At 33.6% G+C, this 23,860-nt stretch overlaps 2 protein-coding genes across 2 annotated transcripts; both read left to right on the top strand.

The window, feature by feature from the left end:
- Positions 1-1,669: 1,669 nt before the first annotated feature.
- On the top strand, positions 1,670-16,521 carry LOC113512988 (GATOR complex protein NPRL3). The gene is made up of 11 exons (XM_052893612.1): positions 1,670-2,190; positions 2,796-3,008; positions 3,974-4,068; positions 5,306-5,522; positions 6,004-6,158; positions 8,108-8,239; positions 9,644-9,808; positions 11,818-12,118; positions 13,024-13,684; positions 14,567-14,796; positions 16,279-16,521. Exons 1-11 carry the CDS (start codon positions 1,980-1,982, stop codon positions 16,428-16,430), a joined length of 2,532 nt encoding a protein of 843 aa, XP_052749572.1. The 5' UTR covers positions 1,670-1,979; the 3' UTR covers positions 16,431-16,521.
- Positions 16,522-17,889: 1,368 nt separating this feature from the next.
- On the top strand, positions 17,890-23,778 carry LOC113512916 (motile sperm domain-containing protein 1-like). The gene is made up of 4 exons (XM_026896876.3): positions 17,890-18,116; positions 18,197-18,360; positions 19,077-19,243; positions 20,151-23,778. The coding sequence occupies exons 1-4, from the start codon at positions 17,996-17,998 to the stop codon at positions 20,338-20,340; spliced, it is 642 nt and encodes a 213-aa protein (XP_026752677.1). The 5' UTR covers positions 17,890-17,995; the 3' UTR covers positions 20,341-23,778.
- The last annotated feature ends 82 nt before the right edge of the window (positions 23,779-23,860 follow it).

Raw genomic sequence — 23,860 nt, 5'->3', positions numbered from 1 at the left:
AAAGCAATAATTTGGCGAAATTATCAAATTAAAATATTAGATTAAAAAATAAGTTTAAAAAATGGCGCCACAGATCAACCCCATTGTATGGGGAGGGAGACTTGACAGATGATATTCGTTCAACATAAGTCAATTTTAACGTTTGAAAGTCAGTTGAAAAACAGGTAATAGTACCATTCAAAAAAAATCGACAGTGGAAAATAAACAAATTCCCTGATGTTAATAATGTATATTAAAAAAATTGTCCCTTTAATCATAAGAAGTAAAATCTACGAACCTGTTTTAACTATAACAGTGTTTTGTCACGTTCTTTCAATTTGTGAATTTAGCAAAAAAACTTCAATAGCTACAATAAGTTAATGAGAAGTTTAATGTTATAAATAAAGTATAAAGCAAAACTAATAAGACAAACTAACTGACCGAGTCAGAAATATCTTACCAATGTAAACAAAAATTTTCCTTTTCTCATAATGTTGGCCAACCTAATGTTCTAAATAGAAATGAATAGGTTGTAATTATATTACAGTTTAATAGTGGAAACGCGAATCATGTAATAAAAGAAATGTATAAATTTTATGTCAAATTGCATCTTCCAATAAACATTTTTTAGCAAAAATATTATACGATTTCGTAATAGTATTGATAATAAACACAAGTTTTCAACCTCTAAATAAAGAGAAATATGAAATTCAAAGCTAAAACTGTTGCACAAATAGTTTAGATAGCAGCCAATTGCATCACATTTGACAGTATATTTGTTAGTTAAGTTGGCACTATTGTGATTTCATCATTTAACTAAAAATTTGCATGTATTTTCTGACCAAATCCATCCATTAAAATCTAGTATAGAAATTACGCAAGACTGATCTACTATTACTGGACCACTGTCTCATGTATTAAACAAAAATTAAACAAATTGACACTAGTAGCGCGAGTAATTGTACATCAATGAGTTAACACGTACTTTGTGAATGACCTCACACGTTAGGTGAAAAAATTTTAATTTTTAACAAAAAACTAAATATTCGCCTTCCTAATTTAAAATTAACAAATTTACATACAAATTTTCATCTAAAACAAATTATCGTTAATCTCACTCCCATAGAGGTAAAATCAAAAACTGCTGAAAAATGTTTGGTTTTAATCAAAAGCCTTTCATACTTGTAACTTCAAAAACTATAATATTTCCATAATTTTAAAATTAACATAACTTTGTAACTCTTTAGTGCAAAAATATTTATTAAAAGCGTATATAAAATCAATACTTTAAACACAGATTTTTTGGCCCATTAAATGATTCGTATTTAATAAATCAATAATAATTATTATTTATAATAATTACTTCACGTTTTATAATAATTACTTCACGTTTTGTAAAAATATTGATACTGACAGATTTCAAAAATTTCTGATTTAGAGAATTTATTGATAGGCATATACATAATTTGAAATAAAGGGTTGGATAATAATCTTTATCTTTTTATCGGTACTTTATTATTAAATTTGTATCATTTTAACGTAATACCAAAATATGTAAAATTAGTTAAACTAAAATTTTTCGATACTATGTTTTTTAATTCACCTAAATCCGACCCTTTGACCTTTCGTTCAGAAGTGAACTTTTCTATAATTTTAATAAACAACTATGCCTAGTTTAATGCTAGCAGCAAATTTTCAATTTTACTTCATTTTGCTGCTAGTTAAATTAGACTATCTAACCAAAGATAAATTACATTCTATTGGTTGTCTTAAGTCACAACATAAAAAAAATAATAGGTACTCAACTAAACTAGGTACAAAATATTAGAAATACCTAGTGATTATTTCTTTTCTTATTGTTCATTTTCTGTCTAGTCTCGTTAAAAAGTGTTTATTATTATTTTTTAAATTAGTAATGCATCGTAACGTAAAAACAACACCAAATCTTGGGTGGAAAATCTCAAATCATCAACTTAAGTGAATTGTTTATTACGTAGCATATGTTTGTAGTGATGGAAGTCAATCCGTTGAATATATTTTTTGTGAAGTCAGACAGCAAAGGTGATAGATTGTTATTCAGATATCCCTATACAACAGAAAACAAAAATGAAAACACTGAGAAGCAATGCGGTCGACATAATCCCTACGCGATCAATTCCACAGAAGACCTCCTACAGAATCCTCAATCGCAAACATCAAATATTTGTAAAGGTTAGTGCTTTTTTACTCTAATAAAATTGGTCAAGTACCATTATAACATGGAAAGTGTAAATAATCACCCACTGCGGACAATATTAACGTATTATGAAATCTAGTGTAATTAATTGTAATACACTATCTTAGGCAGGACTACCATAACTTGTTACTTGTTTACTAAGATATAATACCTTAAAATGCATTTTATATGACATTTCATACTTAGGTGAAGGCCTTGAACATGAAATACAATATAATTTATTGCAACAAAGCATAGTTGTATAAAAGTAGATGTTGGTAAATAGAATCTAGAATATATCTAGATTTTATGTTTTATATAATAAATATATTTAGTAAATAGTCTTAATATATTTTTTTTTATCAATCTATTATATTAAAAATATTATATATTTTTAATAATTGTATTCCTATTTGGGAAATATTATATTTATTTTAAATACACTGTTGGGATTCAGAGTGATAAAAGATTTTTGCAGGTAAATAGACACGGATTGCACCAATTGTGTATTTTAAATTAAACATATTTACAACAATGTAAAAGTTTAAAATTAAATATTATATTTATTTTTTAATTAATATTATTGTTGTAAATGTTGCAGGACAGTTGAGCGGGTTCACTGATGAGATGCTATCAACACTGTTTGCTGTTAAGGCAGAGTTATGTAATAGAAAGTTTGAGCTCAAAGTTAATGATGTAAGATTTGTGGGGCACCCAACATTGCTTCCATACAGGACTAACAAAGATGATACAGCTGCCATGATACTTATTAACATTGTGTTTGCACTGCAGGCCTCTGCAAGTCATTCTATTGGTGAGTACATGGCAAATTAATGTTTTTATTTTATAGCTTAAAAGTGGCAAGCATTTGTCTTTCATTTGTCAATCACATATATACAGTGAAAACTCTATATAATGCAATTGAAGAAGTGGAATATTTTAATGTTTTATAAAGAGTTTTTGTTAAATGGAGAGTAAAAACAAAATAGTATAATTTTATGAATTGGTACATTTTAATTTTGACTAAACTACTTCAGTGAAAAAAAATTACACAACAAAGTTGTAAACAAATATCTTTGTCTGTAGTTTTTTATTATGCCAGTATTTTAATCATATCTTTTATTGTATTTTATTCATGTCTTGCATGTGGGATCATCTTTGTTAATAAAAAGATTTTTATCTGAAAAGAATGAAATATTTATGACTCAGACAGTATTGTGTTTGAAGGTCAGTGACACTAATGTTTATTGGGATTTAAACAACAATGTATTGTTTTGCTATTGATAGTGGTTGCAACACTATAAACAGTGTTTCAATACAAGGGTGACAATGTAAACCAAACAAATCTTAGTACTTCCTAAATTTTAAGGAGTTTTTTATTAAATAGAAGTTCACTACATATAGTTTACACTGTATATAAAAAATATAATGTTATAGTGAATATATTAGTTTATTTCACGAGAGGGAGACTTTATACAAAAGTCGATTGCTTGGGTATCTTTGTCCCATTTGTGTTTCAACCATGAAGCAGTTGTGTTTGCATGACTGTGTTTCGGATAGAAGAGTGGGATATGGTGTGAATTTACAGGGTACAGAGGAATAACACCTGAGTCCTCAGGAATGGCAACACATGGGGAGTATCATGGGCGAAACAGTATGCTCTGTTATGTCCATGGTACTGCTCATGTCTATGGGCGACGGTTATCACTTTCCATCAGGTGGATCGTCAGCTTGTTTGCCATTCTAAGTTATATAAAAAAAAATATTATATCTTTACAGTTAAATGTTACTATGATTTGAGCAAAAGACTGGGTAAAGCACTGAGGCATGAGGAAAAAAGGTGTTCATATTTGACTGAAGAAATGAAAATTATGGTAAGGGATTTTTTTAAAATTTTAATAGACATAAAGACAGGTGGTACAAGTACTAAATTATTTTTTGTTCATTTTATAATAATAATAAGTATTTATTCAGGTTACCAGGATCCACTTTAAATTTATACAGATAATTAGAATTACTTACCTAACCTACTTTTTTTGTATATTATCAACATGTGAATCATACTATATACATACATCAAATACTGGTAGTGTGGATGGTCCGTAAATACCCTTGGGGGGAGGGATTGTTTGTAAAGGAAAGATTAGTCCCCATTGCTATCCATATACCCCATCAGATCGACTTCCACATGGTTCCCCCTGGAAACCATCGTGACTAATTTATCATTGAATTCGTCAAGATGGGCTAACTGACCTTTCTTTTCATCCTCATCTATCATCCCCCACTGATGCCTCGCCAGCGTATACCGATAGCGCAGGCGGGGTACCATTCCATTAAAAAATATACCCTTAGGATTAGTGTTAGAGGTGGCTCGGACCTTAGACATCAGAGATATGCACCATTTTCTTATAACAGTTTTTGCAAATTTTGTTAATGTATTATTTTGTATTTCTTTTTTGTTATAGTTTTTTTTTAATGTCTTTAGTTATTGATATTGTTGTTTAGTTATTAGTATAGTGCATTTGTTAATAGCTTTAATGCTCAGGAGGAAGGGATTGTTAGTAATAAGGGGTAACAATCCCATTGCTAATAACATACCCTATTTTTTTATATATGAAAATGGCATGGTTACCCCGCCTGCGCTATCGATATACACTAGCGGTGTACCAGTGAGCGGTGATAGGTGAGGATGAAAAGGCAGGTCAGTTAGCCCATTGTAACAAATTCAATAATAAATTGGTCACGGAAACTATCCAAGGGAAACCGCGTGGAGGTCCACCTGATAGGGTATATTGATAGCAATGGGGACTAAACTCCCCATTACTAACAATCCCTTCCCCTCATTAGGTCGATCTGAACGAGGTTCCCCCTAGACACCACTATAGTTTATTTTTGTCACAAAAAAGATTTTGTTTGTTTGTAATGGATAAACTCAAAAACTATTCAACCCGACGCTTTTCTTTACAGACTCGCTACTTGAGAACCATTCGATCCAATTGGATTCCTTTCTGCCACATGCAATATTTTTTTTTTCCATTTATACATTTCTTTCATCCAAATCCCATCAAGTGCCAACAATCACCTGTTAACATAGGTTATTTGCTTTCACAGTTAGCTGCTCACGACGAGGTGTCGGCGTTAGATAGTGAAAACAATTCAGGAGAAAATGATGACGAGGAGGAAAACTCACGCCATTCTGTTAGTTCCACAACGTATGGTACAGAGAGCGAGTCAGATTGTGCTCCGAAGTCAGCGTTCCATCTTATATTGCAAAGGAGCTCGTTAGCACGATCAATGAAGGCTGTGTTTGAAGAGCTTAGTAGTACAGGTTTGTTTGTATTTGTTTGCTGTATGAATGAATGAAAATTAACATTCCCTTCAAAGAATGATACAGATTATAAAGATTGTATTATATGTACAGAGGGAGACTTTGTACAAAAGTGAGTACCTCTGTCACATTCGTGTTTTTACCGTGAAGCAGTTGTGTTTGCATGGCTGTGTTTCGGTTTGAAGGGTGGGATATGGCGTGAATTTACTGGGTACGGAGGAATAACACCTGAGTCCTCAGGAATGGCAACGCATGAGGAGTATCATGGGCGAAACAGTATACTCTGTTATGTCCATGGTACTGCTCATGTCTACAGGCGACGGTTACCACTTTCCATCAGGTGGGACCGTCAGCTTGTTTGCCGTTCTAAGTTGTATAAAAAAAAATACCTATAATTGTTTCCAAAGTGTGATAGTTCACCTAATTACTAATTTGCATACGAATGTAAACTCTCGATTTTAAACCACCTATTAACTTCCAGGTATAGTACAAGTACGGATAAATAAATGGGTGCTTTTATCTTTCTGTTTGCCACATAAAGCACATCAAATACACAATAAAGGATTAATTATAGAGCCGGAGACGATAGATAAGTGTTTACAGAAGTTGCGACCGTATCACGGGATTCTATTAATGGTGAGCAGATTTACAAAAAAAAGAGCAGATACGAGCTATGTATGTATCCTATTTACCAAAGGTTGTTATGTGAAGTAGTTCCACATCATTTAGTGTGCATTTAATTCATTTATCTTTCATGCAGTTGTTTTATGTCGAATATTGATTATAGTACGTTTGTGTAGAGATGAAAAGTAATATGGATACTGGGGGGAAAGGGATTGTTAGTAATGGAGACTGAAAATGCCATTGCTAGCAATATACCCAACCAGGTCGACCTACTCGCGGTTCTCCCTGGAAACTATCATGGTTAATTCCTGTTGAATTCATCATGATGGCCTAACTGACCTGTTTTCATTCTCATCGATCACCTTTCACTGGTGCTCCGCCAGCGTATCCCGTTAGCTTAGGCGGGGTTACCATACCATATATAGATACTGATTCGATATCTATATATTGGCTTCTTCTGGACTTTGCTAGTGAATCTCCCATTCGGATATCGCCCATATCGGTTGTATACCTATTTTCGTATATGTTCAAAGTCTGATATCCAATATTATTTATTGGATAACAGACTATTAGTATATTCGTTGTTGGGTCAGTATTAAGATATAATAACTAAAATATATTGATATTGCTATATATTATTCATCCCTAAAAAGTAAATTTATAGATAGACTAGTTACATCCTAACACACATATAGTGTTAGCTATTTTTGTATGAATTAAAAAAAAAAATTCTAAAAATAATGTATATAGCAAAACGTTTGCAGGTAGATAGATAGATATATAATTTATTTGCATTACTTACAGCACACAAAAACACCAGACATACACAATAAAAAGAGATAAAAGAATGCATATACAAAAAAAAGCAAAATGTATAAAACAAAAAATTTTACTTTCATGCGTGTGTCATAGTAACACAAATTATTAATTCATATAGGACATGTTGCTATCACTTATCCAAATAAATTTTTTGAGTTCCGTACCTTGAAAAGAGTAACGGAACAATTATACTATAGAAGGATCACTTTGTTTGGTCCGTCTAACGAGACCCATTTCTCAGGAATGTCTGAAGATATCGAGCTGAAATTAATAGCAAATACTCAAGTCTACAATGCATTGAAGCTGTGAAAAAATCAAACGTCTAAGTCGAAGTTATCAAAATATATAGCTGTTTATAGCATATATTTTGACATTTTTGCAAGAGAATCAAAAGCTATAAGGTATTTCCCATTGACCTAATCATGAAATTTGACAAAGAAACAATGTCGTCACAAGTAAAGGGAAAAATCTGAAAACTGTAAACTTGCAGTTACATCACATCACATATCACAAAAATAATTGACGAATTTTTCTTTTCTCGATTTTAATTTGTATAGAACCCACGGTACGCGAGTCTGACTTGCGCTTGGCCGGTTTTTTTTTTACATTTTTATCCATAAAAATAGTATAGAAATCATCTTTATTCAAGTAGATTTGTTTTTTTTTTTAAGTCTTAACATTTTTATTATTCTATTTGCTCAGTGCAGAATGTTGTTATTTGTTCAGAAGATAGAAGACATAGCAGGTGATTCTTTACAATTTTCTAATGTACAAGATTTTTTATTTGTACAGTCATTGTGACTATTTTTTTTTTTTTTAATGAAATATTATTCAAACTTGCACAGTCAGTCATAAGCATTAAATATGAGCAGAACACTTCACAAGTAACACCCGTTCACGAGTATGATGGAAGTGTCCTCTGTCATACTCGGGAACGGACATACCTTCAATGCGCTCAACCATATTTTCGGAGCTTAATGCTCTAGTTTACTAGTTTGAACTTATCAGAGAATTTTACAAGTGGCTGATAAAAAAAATGTCATAATAAACTGTTTCAATGCCATAAGTCCAGTATGCGGCCAGCTACGCTCTAAGTGTATGATATACTACCCAATATTGATATGTATTTCAACATGTTACAGGTGGATCCAAATGAGTTACTCGCCTCAATACCACTGGACGGCAGTCCGGCGTTGTTGCGGCTTATAAAACATTACAGTCCGCTAAAAAGTCTGCAAACACTAGCAATTGAGGCGGATCTGACCCTCACTCAGGTATTTTTTTTTCTATTTTTTTTTTATTTTTTTTTTTTATTTTTTTGTACAACTTAGAATGGCAAACAAGCTGACAGCCCTCCTGATGGAAAGTGGTAACCGTCGCCTATAGACATGAGCAGTACCATGGACATAACAGAGTATACTGTTTCGCCCATGATACCCCCCATGCGTTGCCATTCCTGAGGACTCAGGTGTTATCCCTCTGTACTCAGTAAATTCACGCCATATCCCACCCTTCAAACACAACTGCTTCACGGCTGAAACATGAATGGAACAGAGGTACCCAAGCAATCGACTTTTGTACAAAATCTCCCTCTGGTACTATAATTTATATATTTATTCCTCCCTATTATAATTTATATATTTCAAACTGTAAACCTTTGTCATATGGTCCCGGTATAGAATGTTCCACTCCTTATTTTAAGGACTAAGGGTACTTAATGTTCGAAGGATGAACAGCAGCGTCCCTCTTAAAACATCAGGAAAAGCCTAGTACATGGGACACTAACGAGATATTTGGGTGATATAGTGATTCCCAGTTTGGGAATACTCCATCATCATCAACATCACCATGTCAGCCGTTAACAATCCATTGCTGAACATAGGCCTCCCTTATAAAGGGCAATTTTGCCAGTAGCAAAATTGCTTTTCATAGGGCTCGTCTGCCAAACGTTGCTGCGCTTGGTTGCTACGATACGGCAAATGCATTTAGGCTTTGGTGATGCTATAAGAAGACACGCTGCTGCCCGTCCCTTGACCATTATGTTTTTTTCAATGGATGATAATGGAATGGTAACCCCGCCTGCGCTATCGGTATACACTGGTGGAGCACCAATGAGGGATGATAGGTGAGGATGAAGCAGGTCTGTTAGGCCACCGTGACGAATCTTATAATAAATCAATCACCATGGTTTCCAGGGGGAATCACGAGGTCGACCTGATAAGGTATATTGTCAGCAATGGGCTACTAATCCTCATTATTAATATTTCTTTCTTTCTTTATATAATATCGTCATAGTCGTAGAATACTGACGGATCTGACAAATATTACATATATAGATCGGCCAAGGAAATGGTGACCCGTTGTATTTTTTTTACAACACAGGGTAAACGAGCATGCGGCTCACCTGATGGTAAGTGACTACCGCCGCCCATAATCACCCACAACGCCAACGGCATTGCAAGTGTGCTGCCGGCCTTTTAAACAAGAATATGCTTTTTTCTTGAAGGTTATGATGTCGTATCGGTTCGGAAATACTGCTGCTGGAAGTTGATTCCAAAGAGTGGTTGTGCGTGGAAGAGAGTGCCTTGAAAAACGCACAGTGGAAGACCGCCACTTGTCCAGATGCTGGGACCATACGAGAACACAGATAGTAAAGGAAATATTGTCTCTGCTTACAGGCATTTCAGTTGACTGGTCACCTGGTGTACTGGGCGAAAGCGACCGTAATCTACCCGCTGTGCGAGGGGAACGTGTACGTGGTGGCTCCCGGCGCCAATATACACATAAACTCGCCAATCGTACACGATTTCGCTAAGGAATTCCCTGGTCTCTGTTTGTTGCAGGTATGGCGTTTTATAATTTTATTATCTGTTCTATTTACAGTAAAATTCATATATACTAATCCCCCTATAACAGGGGGAGAGGAATTGTCAGCAATGGAGTTTGACAGCCCCATTGATAGCAATGTCCCCTATTAGGTCGACCTCCACGTGGTTCCCCCTGGAAACCATCGTGAACAATTCTTGTATGAAGTCGTCACGATGGCCTAACTGACCTGCTTCATCGTCACCTATCATCCCTTACTGGTGCCCCGCCGGTGTATACCGATAGCGCGGGTGGGGTTACCATCCCTAACGGTAGATTCGTTCCGCGTTATACGAAAAAGCATTGTAGCAGTATTCTTGTATAACGTGCTTGTATTGTTATGTACAAATGATTTCATGTAGGTAACTGACATTTACATCAATTTGAATAGTTGTGTTCTATATGATAGGGCAGGCAGAATGGTTTGTATGCTTATTTTATTTTATTTTATTAAAATTATTAATTTAAATAATACACAAACTTAGGAACGTCCATATGTAATCTTTTTATATTTGAAAGTGTTGCCATAACTAATTGTAATGTACAACTAAACATTATAGTGCCTTATATGCAACAGGTTGATATTATATTTATTTATTCTTTACTACAAAATATATGTACAAGGTGGACATAATACTAAAAATATACTCCCAATCAACCTTAGGGAAGTGTTGGTATGTTGGAATTAGATACTAGTATTAATTGATAAACATAAATTATATAGATATACAAATATGTATAATTAAAAATATATACTTACACATATATATAATATAGGAGAACCTGTTGAGCCTTGGCACTATGTGTACCTAGGCCACTTAGCTCGTTTCAAATGTTCTCATGTTATTATATTATTTTGCCTTTGGTATTCGGTATATCACTGTAGACTGTCTAATGTCAAGTTAGTCGCTTGCCGCTATTGGTATGGTGTTGTCGAGGAGTAGGTTTTATTGACGGAAAATGTATTTTTAATATATTTTGAAGTCTGTTATTTCTATACTTTTTTTTATTGGTCACTTAACTTTTATATGCAATCGATTGTTTGATGTTTTGAGATCTTTTCACAACCACCTCTTCCCCCCCCCCCCCCTAACTAATTAATTACACTAATTAATCGTCTATTATATTAATATCTCTCCGTTATTAGAAAGTCATTGCGTGTATACACTATAAATGTTGCTCTGTTGCGCTCGAGTATTTCCATATGATTTTTTTTTGCATGTTTCAAAATTTGTATGAGCTCCCCCCCCCCCTCCCTACTTAAATGACAAACTACATAAACTTTCGTTCGCTTTAGGACCTAATTTCCACGATCCAAGAAGTCCCCAAGACGCTTTAGTAACTGCATATTTAACTTCCGTTCTTCCCTATTATTATCCCCAAATACTCAATGTGTTCTAGGTACAACATAGTACACCCCGAGGTACATAGGGTATGTTATGTCTTGGCCTTATTTACGATTGTTTTTTAACGTTTTAAACACATTTAAGTATAAATTATCCAGTTATAATATTTTACTGATAGATACTCAAATAACTTACCTTTCAAAATATGTAAATGTAGTTTATGTCCAATACGTCAAATTACAGAAAAAAATATTTTTCACAAAAATTGTCTTAGGCACACTCACAGGCTCTCTAGACAAGTGCACACAAGCGGCACTGCCCTTCTTCGATGGAATCGACATCGCTCAACGAGTCAGTGAGATAGAATGAGTCACCCGGCGTTGCTATCTCATTCTGTCTCACTGACTCGTTAGCGATGTCGATTCCATCGACGAATTCGCTTGCCACTTGTCTAGAGAGCCAGGTTCTTCTACTATATGAGTCTTCATGCATGAAGATGAAAAAAGTCAATAATATTGATTAATAATATTGTTGTGGATAAAATGTCGGTTAGGTGGCTTTTGGCGGTCGATGTGATTAGGATTGTAAAGTGTAAATGACAGAATGGCCACTGGGTGAAGTTCTCGTGCTTGTATTTGCAGATGCTGGGCGAGTTCTCGCTGCCGGCGCCGCTGTGGTACGTGCGGCGCGGCGCCGGCGGCGCCAACCTCGCACGCTGCGTGGCCTGGCTGCTGCGGCGCCGCCTGCTGCTGCAGCTGCACACCTACGTGCAGCTCAACTCGCCCGCCTGGCACTGCCCTCGCAACCCAGGTACGGACCTCGCACTCACACTCACACGCGGCTCTCACTGCGTGGCCTGGCTGCTGCGGCGCCGCCTGCTGCTGCAGCTGCACACCTACGTGCAGCTCAACTCGCCCGCCTGGCACTGCCCTCGCAACCCAGGTACGGACCTCGCACTCACACTCACACTCGCACGCAACTTTCTTTTTTTTTTGATGAGTGAAAATGGTATGGTAACCCCGCCTGCGCTAACGGGATACGCTGGCGGAGCACCAGTGAAGGGTGATAGATAAGAATGAAAACAGGCCAGTTAGCCCATCACGATGAATTCATCAGGAATTAACCATGATAGTTTCCAGAGGGAACCGCGAGGAGGTCGACCTGGTTGGGTATATTGCTAGCAATGGGATTCACAGTCTCTATTACTAACAATTCCTTTCCCCCCACTCGCACGCAACTCTCACTGCGTTGCTCGAATCACATATCAAAAACCTTTTTCAATCAATACGGAACTTTAGTAATAGGTTCACATTAATGTGGTCAAGATTAAACTATGAGTAACTGTTTTTATTTTATTTTTTTATTTTAAGGGCTTTTACCTTCTTCGGGTATTTCAGTACTATCATACTCAGAACTGATTTCTCAAATAAAGTTTTATCTACTTTCCCTAATCACGGAAAAAGAGGAATTAATGGATATCAATAATTTACAGAGATGTTAATAAAATTCTGATTTGGGTTCAGCTAATAATAATAATAATAATACTTTATTATACAGACTACAATGCGGTCCAATTTTGTTAGTAACAATTTTCTTACAAACTATGTTAGTAAAAAAAAAAAAAAGAAAAACAATATCTAATATATGATTAGATTGAATAAGACCAATATTTATTTAGGTTAGATTAGTGGCGCATGAATTCTTCTCTTTCATATCGTATCACAAGCTGGACATTCCCGTCATATGTGCAAATTTTTGTTTTATAGAATGGGGGTCGTAAATCAATTAATTAATTCTTTTTTTTCTTTTGCTTCGACTTTTTTAAATTAATGTGTGTCATTTTTCAGATGGCAACGAATATTTCTGTGAAAAACACGACATTTACAATCAATCGTGCAGCGTGTCGTTCTCGTCACTTAATCAAATGCAACTGAACGTTCCGGAACCGGTCGAGGCAAGGGACAACGTTAACATGTTCCCAGACTCCGATGAGGATTACCCCACTGAGAATAATCTCAACCAGACAGACTTTTCGCATACGAAACCAATAGTAATCGAGTCGGATCATACGAAATATGATCATTTCAATGAAATCGATTCAGCCAATCATTCATTCGATGAAGGCATAGACGTTGTCGATGGCCCTGTGAAGACTAACGGACTGAACGGAAACCACGATAATAAAGAAAAGAAAAAGAATCAAGGAAACTCCGTAGATAGTGGTATATCAAGTAATATAAATGGTACCAGTAGTATTGCTAATGGCCTGAATGGTACTATGGAACATATAAATAGTGTGTCGGAGAAAAGTGAAGACAAACTAAAGGCATTAACAACAAGCATAACGGATTTGTCGTTAAAAGAAAATGACACTGCTCTGAATACGAGTAGTGATGATGATAAGTTCGATCTAGATATATCACCGAGACAGAAGAGGGCGAGTGCAATCGTGAATAGTGATAAGAAAAATGGCGTCTCACTCAATTTGAAACTGCAAAGTGAAATGAGGTTAGACTTTATGTATTATTATTTTTTTATTATTTAATTTGTTGAAATGAAATGAAATGAATTTATTTTGCTAGAATGTAGGTAGTTTTCGATGAAAGAGGTTTACATTTTCTATATACATTCTGCCTCTATGTCGGCGTGCAAATTTTTAACAATATGAAAAAATTAGATAATTCTACATTATATTTCCCCTTATTAGTCATACTATTTAACACACACATAATTTATTACAGTAAATAGAAAAGAAAACAAGAGCCAAAGCGTAATCACATCTCCACATAACTGTCAAGTACATTTGTTTTTTTTAGTTAAATATATTTTTAAAAATTATTACATAACAGCCAATTCCTAAGTTTATGTTTGAACACTGTATGAGCTGTTATTTCTCTAATGTAATTTGGTAGATGATTGTAAACTTTAATAGCCATACAATATGCATTCCTTTTATGTAAATCTAATCTACACTTTGGTACACGTAATTTGTCATTTGGTCGAGTTACACATATTTTTGAGTCCGATACTCTTTTTAAATAGCCAGCATGTTCCCTTACAAATATACAAAAGTCTCTAATGTACATACATGGCAGTGGAAGAATATTTAATTTCTTAAAAAGAGGGCGACAACTTTCTCTTGTTGTTGTTGTATTGAAGCATTCGTGGGTGACCATGCCAGCTTCATAGGGCATGTCTGAATGTTTAATTTGTCGTGTCAATTCGCGATGAACATCTTTACCCACGAATATCGTCATAGTCCTAGAATACTGACGGATCTTTATATGTAATATTCGTCAGATCCGTCAGTATTCTACCACTATGACGATATAGGCATTTGACATTACTAAAAAGATTTAACAGGTGGAAAATAATCTGTGTTGGGTGCAGTTTCCAGCAACCAACAGTGTGGAATGTGCCAGCGAATTGCGAGGCGGCGGAGACGGAAACGGAAACTGGTATAAACGGGGGCACTGGCCCGGGGCCGGGGGCGGAGGCCGAGACCGAGGCGGAGGCGCTGCTGCTGACCTTCACGGCGGAGGAGCGTGCCGCACTCGCCGCCGTGCCCGCCTCTAAGAACCCTGATGATCTGTTACTACTGGCTCAGTTGCACAAGAAAGGTATATAACTCTTATTACCTACTGATTAAAACTGATACACGCGACTTTGGAAACACCACAGTATTTTTGTTTTTTTTTTTTTTATTATTTTATTATGGATTAGTAATTAGAGTTGATTGCCTATAAAAGCATCGTGCGCGAATGATTGCTTATTGTAAAATAAAAATGGTATTATTTAACGAGATTTCATTCTTTTCCACTATATACGTTATATGCATGAGTAATTCATAATAGTAATTTTAGTTCCTTAATTACTCTATAGAGGCAGCACTATCGTTCACTCAATAATCACTTTTAAACTAACCTTAATTTTCTATTTCATAATAAGCTTGATGGAATTATCTTTTTATTTAGCAGGGAGTCAGTGGATGCAGGTGGCTAAGGATCGTTCCTTATGGCAGTCTATGGGGAGGACTATATTCAGCAGTGGATAGATTATGGCTACAATGATGATGATAAATATTCTGATATTTGTGCATCTAACTTAACTAGGAATATTGTGTATTCTTGTCACATATTAATATATTATACCATAGAAAAGGAAAAAATTCTTTTGACGTAATTTTCTGAGATTATTTACAACGAATGTATTAAACGCTGTTGTTGTATAAGATAAATATTGTAATACCTCCCACATTTGTGCTTTCAAATGTTTGTTGCTTAGTCCCTTAAAATCCAGGGCATCCCAGCTTTAGAGCAGGTGATTGGTGTAATTGTGTGACACTTATATTATTATTCGAGTCTTGTATTTAAAATTATTAGTGGTCGCCCAGTGGTCGAAATTCAACCACTACATAACACATACTGTAATAAATTAATTTATTATTGTTATGTTTGACATTCAGTAAAACTGTAAACAAATAATATTAAAGATAAACAATATAAATCTATTCTCAATTTGAACACAGAACTTAACAATAAACAAAAGAGTATATATGCGTGTGTGTGTTTAATATATGGAAGTGTGTGTTATGTTTTTTTTTTATTCATTTCATGTATTTTTATGCATAAATTAAAAAAAAATATTAACATTCTGCATTCCTTCTCTATATAAACTATAAGTGTCCCAAACACCAGAGGGTGACTTTGTACAAATGGCGATTGCTTGGGTACCTCTGTCCCATTCGTGTTTCAACCGTGAACCAGTTGTGTTTGCATGGCTGTGTTTCGGTTTGAAGGGTGGGATATGGCATGAATTTACTGGGTACGGAGGAATAACACCTGAGTCCTCAGGAATGGCAACGCATGAGGGGTTTCATGGGCGAAACAGTATACTCTGTTATGTCCATGGTACTGCTCATGTCTATAGGCGACGGTTACCACTTTCCTTCAGGTCAACTTGTCTTCAGCAGCTTCGTCAGCTTGTTTGCCATTCTAAGTTGTATAAAAAAAATTCATACACCTCCATCCGCGCAATTTTCGTAAAAGTATTTGCTTTATGTATTAATATATAGATTTAAAATATTTACATTTTGATGGCAGGTTACTTCCGTGGCGAGCAGCACTTAGAAGAAATAATGTTTATGGAGAATGTCAGTCGCTCACAGCTGATGCAGCTTCTAGATAAGTTCAAAGATGTGCTCATCACCTTCGAAACAGAGGACCCGGCCGTCGCCATGTTGTACCCATACTAATAACTGATGTTATTCTCTCTATTTATATATAATTTCGCCTTTTGATTTAGCTTATTTAATAAAGTATATTTATAATGTCTCGTTTTCTAAACTATTTTTTATTCTTCTCCATTTTATTTTATCACCAGTATGTTGTAAGAAGTGACTAAGGAAACTTAATGTTCAAGGATTGACCAGCAGAGTCCCTCTTAAAACTGTTTATTTGTTAATTAGCATGCTGTGTTTCCTTTAAAATGATTGTACACCAAGTATAAATAGATAGTAATTTTAATATTAAATCTTACCAGTGTAACAATTGCTAGGAGACCAAATAAAGATAAAATAAAACATCATCAAAGCCTCACTGCGGTTGACAACCTGCCTGCCAAACGTAGCAACTACTGGCATAACCTCCCTTACGAAGGAAGCCTATGTTCAGTAGTGAACAATTAAAATTAAATGTCTTCTTCACACAACTACGCTTTAGAATCGACTTCCAGCAGCAGTATTTCCGAACCGATACGACATCATAACCTTCAAGATAAGAGCATATTCCTTTATAAAAGGCCGGCAGCACACTTGCAATGTTACTGGTGTTGCGGGTGATCATGGACGGCGGTAGTCACCATCAGGTTACTGATGTAACTCATTTCTCAAGATTGCGGTGTGTAAAGAAACATGGTTTACTGGGAATAGTAGGTTGAAGATTACCATAATACTTCCCTTTGTCATTCCATATTTTAAGCATTTGTGGTTTTGCCTGACAACATAAGTCACGAGAGTAACAGAAATTGTAGTTGTTACAGCCAGTTATTGCCCTGTCGTATCCGAGTAACTGAGGATCCAAGCAAGCAAGGAGGGTACTTAAAATTAAGGGCTTTCTTATACTTAGGTATCAATACGAAGAAACCAAAGTTATCTTCATCTGATATTTAGGATGCATCGGTGAAAAAGGTTTTATTAAATTCCTGATTGGCTGTAGGGTCGTGTTTCTTTAAAATTGAAAATAACTTTGGGCTGGAATATTAAAGGAACTCTTTAATTGTTAGATTCAAAAAGAGACTGTCGGGGCATTTTAACTATTTGAATATTCAAATTTTTAAGTTTGTAAAAGTTGTTAAGGAGTTGGGATGCGGTCTTATGTGATCAATATAAGGAGGTAGGGATTAAATTACATATGAATTCTATCTAGTACAGGGAGTAGAGGATGAGCGCTGTATTGTGTACAAATGATTGGAGCAGAAGTAAATTATATAAGACATATTTTATAGGCAAGTATACCAATGTTCATATAATAAAAATATAAAATGTACAAAATAATCAAATCTCGCTGTGTGTATTATTTATTTTTCTACGGCAATTGTTTTCGAATCTGTTTTTGAAGCTATATAATATAGCAGTTCACTTCCTATGCTATAATTTTCAAAAAAAATACTAAATGACAACAATGACAGTAGACTGACAGTTTTGGATTGATAGTCTAATTGTCAGTGTCTCAAATTTGTTTCTATTTTGTGTTTGTGACAATAGATAAATAGAAAAATAAAATTAACGTTTCTTAATTTGTGTCGTGCCATTTATTCAAAATGAAGAATTTCCCCGTGTTCGTATTTCCCGTCTCTCTGGAATTTTATTTAAACGCAAGGCACACGCATAAGCAGTTATTGACAGTGTATAATCCTTATGATTTTTCTGTAAATTTTAAAGGTAAGCCGTAATCTGTTATCGAATGGCGCAATGTTCATTTAACATACACAATATCTATGTTCTTTTTATTGTTTTTTCAGTGTTATGCACTTCCCCAAACAAGTTCACAGTGATAGACCCGGAAGGAGTTATTGCTCCACAAAGTTGCATTGATATTGTGGTGCGATACACACAACCATCTGTTACACATCGTGACACAGTAGAGAAATTTAGGATAACAATGTATGACAGGAATACTCAGCAGGTAAATATTTTTTATTTGTGAAACTAACTAGGGAGGTAGTATTGTGGTATTGTATTGTAGGTGTATGGTGGTGGTATTTAAGCATTCATCATCATCATTTTATCAGCCGTTAACTGTCCACTGTTGAACATAGGCCTCACCTATAAGGGTTTAAGCATTAAATCATCGTAATATGATGTGACCAAAACAGGAATAAACTATTTAACTATGGTGCTATTTATCTCTGTAGGTTATAGTTACCATTTTTTATTAGGTCAGTTGTTATTATATTATATGTCATTCAAAGTTATTAATCTTTTAAATAAAAATATCCTTAAGGCTTACCATCAACTAAAAATTTATACAGATGATGTAACAAAAAAGAAGTACAGTTTAATTAAGAAAGTATTTTTTTATAAGACTATAAAAACAAAGAGTGTACAGAAAAGTTAGAGCATAAAAGTAGGTAAATGTATAGTCATAAACTAAAATAATGAGGGACAGTAGGATCTGAGAATTTAATTGTATATAAAACAATGAAATTCATAGAAGATTTATGTTTATATTTAGTTTAATTCTTTATTAATCATAATGTGATATATATTTGTAATATACACTTGTGTATAAATAAAAAAATATATGTAATAAATAAAAACTAAAGAAGAAATTAATGTAATATAATAAAAAAATATTATTAATAATTTTTTATTTACATTAATATTATAAATAATTTCTAGGCTCTCGGCAAACGAGACATTCCTACAAAACTAATAGAAGGGGAACCATCAAATGCAAATACTGAAAGTTTAAGTGATAGTTTCCACCCACTAGCAGTTAAAGCAGCTCCCATGAGACCAGTGGAAGAACAGCTAAGGGTAGCTTGTCATCACCCATCACATCACAGGTAACATGATCTATTGTTTGCATTTTGTTATTTATTATATATATATATATTCTTTATTGCACTAAAACAAACAGTAACAACAATAAGTTGATAACAATGTTAGCAAAGGTGAACATATCTCTAAAAGAGATTTCTTCCAGTCAACCTAATGCATACCATAGCTTTCTAACAACAAGGAAAATATATAACAAGAAAAATATAAATGATAGGTAAAGATGAAAGCAGGTTAGTTGGTTCATCATGATTAATTTACCAGAAATTAATTACAATGGTTTTCAAGAGGACCCCTATTGAGATTGACCTGACAAGATGTATTATTAGCAAAATGGGGTCCAACCTCCTCATTACTAACAATTTTATCTCACCATGAAATATATCCTTGTTTTGTTCTGATCATGTTATGTTAGGTTGTTATAAATTTATGCATTTCTATAATTTTACCATATGAGTATATATTTTGATTACTCGCACTGCTGTGTCTGATTCTTAGTTCTTAATAGGATAAGGATCTTCAGCATGCCAACATAGTCGTTATTATTAAATACATTAGAGTCTCGGTTCTATCTGGATATTTATTCTTAAGATTACAACTGTGGATAGGTGTTTAACTATACATATTTATATGAATATCAAATTTCATTTATAGAATGTAATTAAGTAAAATATCACCCTGCTTACTTTACATCACTTTAGTACTCCCCCTTTCTTATATTTAAAAAAAAAAAAAATAATTGTTTTTTGGCACCTTTGAAAACTTGGCATCTGAGAACCAGTCTCTTCAGTCTTCCTCCTCTTTACTCTTAGAAATATTCCTGTTTATGATGTACTATATTCTAGAATCTAGTTACTAGATTAACATTAAAGGCAGAGAGAGGCACACCTTGAAGCTAGTATTTAATATTTACAGGGAGCAACAACCAGTAAATGTGGTAGCGGTGGCAGTAAGTATATGCTGTATAGCAGCGCTGCTGTTGCCTACACAGCCTGAGCAGATAACTAAGTCTCAATGGCCTGAGTGGCTTCACATCGGTGCTAACCTCAAACTTGTCTTCTCCTTTGTACTTGGACTAGTAAGCATGCTTGTACTGAGGCCTTAGGAGCGAAGATAACAATAATATCAAGTTGTAAATAAAATATCCTTAGATATATGGGTCTGTCCAGACAACATGGACTATGGTAATAGGTTTGGGGAGGTAAATGTATTTGTTAAAATATAATATTGGGACATAGTTTTTATATTAAGGATCTTGATACTTTGACCAAAAGACAGAATGTTATTACGTAACATGCAAGCAATTCCAAAAATGAGTGTGTATTATGGCGGGGCATCATACATGGTCATGTCTGATGTCATTATGCAATGATGTGAATGAAAACAGGGGTTGAGAAAAAAAGTAATTATCTTTTTGGTAAATTGAAACTATTCATTTTCTTGTTTACGTTGATTGAGTAATTTATGATCAATTAAATAAAACCATTTTCAAGAAAAGAAAACATCTATGTGTGATGTTAATGTTACTTGGATTTAGTGATGTACATTTTAGATGTTGCCGTATCGATAAAACTAAATGTGCTAAATGATGTCAAAAATTGCTAAAAACTATCCCGTTCAATATATACAAATTTGGTGAAAGATGGTTAATTAGGCAACAGAACTAATTAGTCAAATACATTGGTCGTTTTTGTTTTCGTCATACTTTTATGATGTAATCAAATTATCTTAAGAATTATAATCACATCAGTTATTTTCAGACTTTTATATTTAGATTAACAGTTAGTTATTCCAGTAATGTTGTTGGATCCAGTAATTAAAGGTATTGCCTTTAACTCTATACACATGCGACTATTTGATTTTAAGATTGAATCATGGATTGTTACGATTATTACTCTGTGTATGGGCATCGTAATACGAACTCTAAAATGACGTATTATTATAAATTTAGGGTGTTGTAATGGCTCCGCCGTTAAATAAATAGGAACATTTGTCAGTCATTTTTATGTGTTCAGAAATTGCAATGTATAAAACATACTTTTGCAAATGATAGGATTTAGATATTCATATCAAATTATTTTTCCCCACTATTTTTAGTAGTCATTCTAAATTCTCAATGATAGGTTTATGTAATTGTAAATAAATAATTACACCAAGAACTGAATATTTTGTGCAGTTATTTACAGCTAATATTTTGGAATTCTTCACAGAAACGTTAGTTTCTAGAATTTTCTAGATACTTATTCAGATTTCTATTATTACAGTAAAAATTTTAGTGCCACCAAGAATATTGATTTTAAAAATAAATAAGATATTGTATCATTATTATTTTATCTTCTGTGATTTTAGATACGATAGATACTACTTGGGTGTAGGTAGTTTGTTAATAGTAGTGGTTATTTGTTTTAATTAAAATTTAGAAATTAGATATTCAGAAATATTTATTATTCTAATTTGGGTAGAAAAATGGCCGCTTAAGGGAATCATTATAAGGTCGAAGTTTGACAACCTCTGAATTACATATGTGTCAATGTAAATAGTAATTTTCGATGTTTAAATAATTTGAAAAGTGCTCTGATGGCGAATTAAAACGTTAATTATTTAATAAAGTTATTATTATTAAATGCCCCCAGAGGACCATTTTAAGTGTCATTTTATAAATATGTATGTACTATGGACAGTTTTTATCAGGGTAGCTCTAAATATTTTCAGTTCCTTTCTTTTTAATGTATTTTGTACAGTTGTATTATATACTTATGTTGTGTAGTAAATATGGAGTGACGATCAGCTTTTATTTTTTATAATGTAAAATAATTTATTTACGTCTGGCATTTAATACACATTTTTTATACCTATTTGTATTTAAAGTCGAGCTCTCTACATATGTATATCAATAGTAGCATTTCGGATTTGGTAGTTTTTTTTTAAGCAAAATGTTCTTTGTATTGAAAAGTTGGTTCAGTCTATTTTAATGAATCGATTAAAGTGACCGTAGTGGTGAAAATACCATGATGATTAGTGTAACAGTTTAACATCTTTCTCAACTTTCAATGGTTGCAGACTTGATCCTTCCTCAGTACAAACAACTGTATTTATGAGTATATCTGTATTTGTCTGAGTGTATCCATTGTAAATATGTATACAAAAATGTACGTTTTTATTATTAATCTAGTACTCATAGTTTGTATTCTGAGTTTGTATTCTGCTTAGTTTGGAACCAGGCAGCGCTATGTAAAAGCCGATATATCCGGCGGTGTTTGCTATTACAGTGAACGTTTTATATAAGCAATCTTTCTGTAAGCATACATACATACATATCTGTCACGCCTGTCTCCCATTAGGATAGGCAGAAACAATGGAACGTCAAATGCTTCGATTCAAACAAACGTCTTTCGTTTCTTCCACATTCATCAATCTTTTCATACACGCTCGCCGGTTACGGGTACTTTTAATTTGGCCCTTCAGCACGTCGCCTATTTGGTCGACATACGTCCGTCTAGGGCGGCCCCTACCGACATCTCCATTCATTCTTGTTCGATAAATCTCTTTCGTAATTCTTCATTTCATCCAACCTCTCCAAATCGCCAAACCAATGCAACATTTCTTTTTCGATTTTTGTCACTACATCGTCTTTCAGTCCACACTTCTCTCTAATCATTACTAAAACTCTCTATAAGCAAGCAACATTCTCCATATTTATTCTACACAGCTTAGAAATAAGTAAAAATCTTTTCCAGACGGTAAGTATTTTTATACTCCTTTTTTCCCTGTAAGCAATTTTTCCCAATAATTTCAATAAAACAAATTTCACTAAATTAAAAAGATTTTTTTTTTATTGAAATTGGTTCAAATGAGTTGCTTATATAGAGTTTTCATTGTATAAGAGAAAGAGTAACTCGTTGATTGAATATACATACCAATCACTTATATCAAAGTTACTTTATCATAAATACAAGCAAATAATACTCAATGTTGGCTAGGATGTTAAAAAAAAAAAAATTGTGACTACACAACACAGTAACTAAAATTCTACTTAATTACTAACTTTTGATTTATTTGAATGAGGACATATATTGGATTCTGATTGTGAATCTTACTTAATTTATGCTTTAAGTATATATGTTTAAACATATTTTTCACTAAATATTTTTAAACAAAAAGAATTAAAAGCATTTATTTTGTTAATTGAAATAGCAGCCATTGTATTTATTTTATGGAATAGAACTACTTAAAAAAGCTATCTACTAATTAAATATTTGGTATTTTATTATGGTGTTTATTTAAAATATGAAGTAATATAAAGAGCATATGCAATTTAAATATCATCATATATGAACCATGTTTATCATAGCGTTTATAATTCGAAACATGCTGAACAATTCTTTTATTTAAATATTTTAATAATTATTGTATTTTATTCAATTATTCTCGTGTATTTGTTAATCTACAATATTAGTAGAGCGCTATAAATGGATTGTTAAGGACTTTTTAAATAGACTATAAAGAACATTTTTCTTTGAAAGTGTTTGTTCTGGAAGATATATATATATATATATATATATATATATATATATATATATATATATATATATATATATATATATATATATATATATATATATATA

This window comes from Galleria mellonella, unplaced genomic scaffold (genome assembly GCF_026898425.1).
Source record: "Galleria mellonella isolate WM207_F2 unplaced genomic scaffold, CSIRO_AGI_GalMel_v1 utg182, whole genome shotgun sequence".
Lineage (NCBI taxonomy): Eukaryota > Metazoa > Arthropoda > Insecta > Lepidoptera > Pyralidae > Galleria > Galleria mellonella.
This window is presented reverse-complemented; position numbering and strand designations above follow the sequence as displayed.

Coding starts and splice junctions, on each gene's coding strand:
- LOC113512988 (XM_052893612.1), top strand. CDS start 1,980: ATGTTTGTAGTGATGGAAGTCAATCCGTTGAATATATTTTTTGTGAAG. Junction 2,191..2,795: donor AACATCAAATATTTGTAAAG/GTTAGTGCTTTT, acceptor TAAATGTTGCAG/GACAGTTGAGCGGGTTCACT. Junction 3,009..3,973: donor CTCTGCAAGTCATTCTATTG/GTGAGTACATGG, acceptor ATATCTTTACAG/TTAAATGTTACTATGATTTG.
- LOC113512916 (XM_026896876.3), top strand. CDS start 17,996: ATGAAGAATTTCCCCGTGTTCGTATTTCCCGTCTCTCTGGAATTTTAT. Junction 18,361..19,076: donor ATGACAGGAATACTCAGCAG/GTAAATATTTTT, acceptor AATAATTTCTAG/GCTCTCGGCAAACGAGACAT. Junction 19,244..20,150: donor CATCACCCATCACATCACAG/GTAACATGATCT, acceptor TAATATTTACAG/GGAGCAACAACCAGTAAATG.